The sequence below is a fragment of the Gadus chalcogrammus genome, chromosome 21 (assembly GCF_026213295.1).
Source record: "Gadus chalcogrammus isolate NIFS_2021 chromosome 21, NIFS_Gcha_1.0, whole genome shotgun sequence".
NCBI classification, from domain to species: Eukaryota; Metazoa; Chordata; class Actinopteri; order Gadiformes; family Gadidae; genus Gadus; species Gadus chalcogrammus.
Window position 1 is genome coordinate 14,215,282 of NC_079432.1, and position 4,786 is coordinate 14,220,067.

At 43.2% G+C, this 4,786-nt stretch overlaps 1 protein-coding gene across 1 annotated transcript; it reads right to left on the reverse strand.

Annotated features, from left to right (window-relative positions):
• Positions 1-383: 383 nt before the first annotated feature.
• On the reverse strand, positions 384-912 carry LOC130374968 (keratin-associated protein 4-2-like). The gene is made up of 2 exons (XM_056581950.1): positions 525-912; positions 384-388 (listed from the first exon to the last, which is right to left on the reverse strand). The coding sequence occupies exons 1-2, from the start codon at positions 910-912 to the stop codon at positions 384-386; spliced, it is 393 nt and encodes a 130-aa protein (XP_056437925.1).
• Between the last annotated feature and the right edge of the window lie 3,874 nt (positions 913-4,786).

Consider the following 4,786-nt stretch of genomic DNA (forward strand, 5'->3'; position numbering starts at 1 on the left):
ACAGGATTGGTTTACCACCGGCTCACCTAGACTTGTCTAAACCTCTTCCTCTGCTTTCTTTTCCCGGCAGGGGAAGCCAGATGTTTTGGGAATTGTGGCTCTATTGTTACCCCCCAGGAGTGAGTATGCCTCATATTCCCGGTCGACTTCCCGGTTATGCCAAAGGAACACTAGGTGACTGAGGAGACTGGATCGTATGCTGGGCTGTCATTATAAACACTGACTAAGAGGTATCATATCAGGTTATTCAGGAGCTGATGGCAAAGATAGCAAATATCATCACTGCGCTGCTAGAAATGTATTGTGTTTCACTGGCGTCATGGGGGGAGGGAAAGCCTGTCTAACCTAAACACTTGCACTGCTTATACAGTGGCCTCAATGCATCAACCTATGTGGGGATGTTGAGTTACCCAGAAACCTCAACACAACTCATGGGTTCTGGCTTTTCTCTTTCACCCTTTCCTCACAGATTTTGACAGCATACCAATAGACACACCAGTAGACCCTTTACCAAAATAACCTACACCACTCGACCCTGTAGCAGTAGACCCTGTTACAGTAGACCCTGTAGCAGTAGACCCTGTAGCAGTAGACCCTGTAGCAGTAGACCCTGTAGCAGTAGACCCTGTAGCAGTAGACCCTGTTACAGTAGACCCTGTGGCAGTAGACCCTGTTACAGTAGACCCTGTAGCAGTAGACCCTGTTACAGTAGACCCTGTAGCAGTAGACCCTGTAGCAGTAGACCCTGTTACAGTAGACCCTGTAGCAGTAGACCCTGTTACAGTAGACCCTGTAGCAGTAGACCCTGTAGCAGTAGACCCTGTTACAGTAGACGCTGTAGCAGTAGACCCTGTAGCAGTAGACCATGTAGCAGTAGACCCTGTAGCAGTAGACCCTGTTCCTGTAGACCATGTTTGTCCCACCATCTGTCCATCTAATCTTAAATCCCAGGTTTTCCATCTGTCAGACATGTTATTGTCTACAGGTATACCTTTATCCTCTCCAGGCTGCCCACGAGCTAACCCTTACCCTGTCCCGCCAGCATATATGCTATCTAGGTATGTGGAGTATTTGCCACAAAAATACAAAGCATAGTATAAAAATATCCTCATGGAATGTAATCTAGGATATTCTGTACATTTAATATAACAACATTTATGTGGTGAATGTTATTTTTTCTCCATAAATAACTAGCATACAGCATTACACTAAGGATATCATGTCAACATGAAGACTATGTTGGGACAATATTGATTATTTTATAGGGCAGTTGCATTTCATGTAACTGTAATTCATAGTACTCAAATAGTAATTAAACTGTTTTTTATATCTTAGGCCCATTGTGGGAATAGCCCTCTTTAACACGCATATTTGTGCAAGTGACAGTTTATGTACATGCATACTTGCATGCAAGTATGTAAGCATGACATGTGACATTGACATGGTGTGTTTGGTGATAGGGTGATAGGGAGAATGTGCATAATATTGACCATGACTTAACTCAAGTCAAAGCAGTGAGAACAGCATATATATATATGTATATATATATATATATATATATATATATATATATATATATAGAGAGGGAGAGAGAGAGAGAGAGAGAGAGAGAGAGAGAGAGAGAGAGAGAGAGAGAATAGAGAGAGGGAGAGATAGAATAGAGAGATAGAATAGAGGGATAGAATATAGACATAGAATAGAGAGAGAGAGAGAGAGAGAGAGAGAGAGAGAGAGAGAGAGAGAGAGAGAGAGAGAGAGAGAGAGAGAGAGAGAGAGAGAGAGAGAGAGAGAGAGAGAGAGAGAGAGACATGTGGTTTACATGTGTCCCACTCCTTGGTAACAGCTCCTCTGTGGCTGGATGTTGATTTGCATACAGAGCAGCGGGAGAAAGTGTCTGGGCGGCCTCTGACTCAAACCAGGGCTTCTGTTCCAGCTAGTCAGGGGGCTATAATAGAAGAGAGGGAGAGAGAGAACAACAACCGGTGTTTACCAGTGGAGGGCAGGAATGTGGAAAATGTGTTCTGTCTGCCTCGGCCCCTGAATTAATTCAAGGTGCTTATAAAACACTTCCCAGCCCCTGTTTGATGTGGTGTTTGATTTTGATTCATGAGTGCTGGTAACCCCCAGGCTTTTTCCTGCCGCTCGCTCAAATGAAGCAAAGTAAGACAAAAATAAACAGAGGATTTCATGATTTCCATTATCTTTCTCTGTATAATGGATAATTGTCACTGATATTGTTTGTATGACCTTTGTACTTGTGCTTCTTTCACGAGAGAGAACCATCATAATCTCTCACCCCGGAGAAATGTAATGACTGTAAATAGTCATTTTTATCTGCCAACTGAGATAACGGTATTAAGATGATGTACTGAATATAATTTACTTAATTACTGAATATTATTTGGATGTGTCATTCTTAGATGATGATACCTCAAATTTTGCGTCCATTGTATACATTTCAAACCTATTCAGAGATAGTATTTGTAAAAAAGGCTTGACAGTAGGATTTAAGAGACAATGTGATCATTTAACAGTTCAAAGGTAAAAAACAATTTATGCTACATTGTATAATAAGAATCTACGACTATGATTGACGGGGACTTCATCAAACATCAGGGTCTTTTTGTTTTTGTGATCGAGACATTGGGCCACAGAAAAATATGTTAAAGGTACACAAACATCCATGAATTATTTAATTAGTTATAGAGTCTTGTTGGTTGTTTTTTTATGTATGGATTTATTGAAATTAGATTAGATAGAGACAGTCATTGAGTGTTCAGTGTTTCCTGTGCCCCTAAAAGGTGGAGATCCTGGGTTGATCCCTGGGGATTCATCACCACATCTTCAACCCTGCGGCCACATCAAAACAACCTCTTTTATTCAGATATCCTCTGCTCACCATTCTCCCCAAAGGATTCCCAGTATTTCCTCCCAGAGAGCACTCCTTTAACACGTTGAGTGGGTTTGTTGAGCTTACATTGGCAACACTCTCTTGCTTCTCCGGGTTAAGTGAGCTATTCTGGACTCCTTCTATATTATTTCTTTATTACTTAATTCCTAGACTTCCAGGGAATGTCAAAACGGATCAGATAAGCCAAGAACACGTCAGTGAGGTTTGTAGCTGGGAGAGCTGTATTCTCTGCAGAGCAATGGCACAGCAGTGCCGCAGCCGCAGCAGCCTGGAGACACGTTACCACTAATCACGGTGCCGGCGGTTACGCATTTAACGCGGCTTCCAAAGTCCCCCACCGTGTGGGCCGAAAGGCCTTCCCGATCACAGCCTCTGCGAAGCCACAGGGAGAAGACAGAAGCCGCAAGGTTCATGCAATGTGTTGTAGCATAACATCTCAACGCTTGACTTGCCCACTCAGCTGTAGGTCTGCTGTCATTCATCCTGCACCAGCTAATCCCAGCCAGAATTGATTGCTAGCAAAATGTCTCCTCCGCTCTTGGCGGGAGTTTCGGATACGGTAGACCACAGCGCTGCGCTTTAATGGTGTGCCAACATGGGAGTGATTTCTCTTGCTGTGTGTAGGATGGGTAGGATGTGGGCGCATAAGTCTCTGTGCTTGTCCCAAACCCGGCAGAAAATGTCCCAGACTGTGCAGACGTTTCCTGGAATTATCCTGGGGGTGGATTCATCTCGACCACGAGTTCCAGAACTTCGTTTCATTCCTCGGCACGGCCGGAAAATTCCCCAATTGCCACTGGTATTAAGACCTCACAGGTTTGCGTTCATTTCGCAATTCAATGATCACAGGTGATAGAGAGAAAAGCTTTCCCCCAATCAGATGAAACACATTTATATCTCACTTTCGTAAGTGCTGTGACCACATAGAGCAGCTACATTTTCAACTCCTTGCCCAATCTCACTCCAAATTTACCATTGAGCCCACAAAGCAAGAACAAGCTTGCCCGAGCAGCTAGCTCAAGCTTGGCTCAAGGAAACCGTTTGCTGCAGATGGGGGAAGAGAATGGAATCAGCAACCCCCTATTACATGTAACAATTTTTTTTGGTCTTCCCACTTGGTAACGATTTCACTGAGGCTCAATGTGGTGTCCATGGATCACTTCTGTAGTCAACACAAATGTAGTCATCATCATAACTAGATGTATTCCAGAGGTGGTCATTAGTTAGATTTATGGCTGTTGTGTCATGAAGCATCTCAGATGGCTGGTGATATCGTGCCGCAGTGCTATCTCATTAGATGTACTTTGCCATTTAAGTGAACACAGAGTAACGCCTGCAGCAAGACATGCTGTCACGATATTTCAACTTTTTCTACCACAAACTCACGTGGGTTCTAATTTCAACTGGGTCGGAATGCTCTAGGAACCCATCCCAATCATAATATTGCCATGTTCATCTTATTATTTGTAATTGACGGCCATAAATGTATCTACTAAATTCTCATTTTCTGAATGTTTTCTCTCTCTCTCTCTCTTTCTGTCTTTCTTTCTCTCTCTTTCTCTCATTTTCTCTCACGCTCCTGCTCCAAGTCCCCTCTCTCTTTGTCATTAATCCTCCCATGTGATGGCAGCACAGATTGTGACTATCTGCGGTCATCAAAGGGCCATCCAAGAAGACGTAGGGTGAAACGTTTAATGTATCCAGATAACGTGCCATGGGCCTGTTTGCAATGTGTTCTTTATACCAGGAAAGAAAAATAAATCTGTTTTAATCACGACCCAGACCCAAACACAAACACACATGTCAACATGCAGACACATGCTCCAAAGCATTTATTGCAGCACACAAAAGCAGACACATGTGAAATATGTCTCC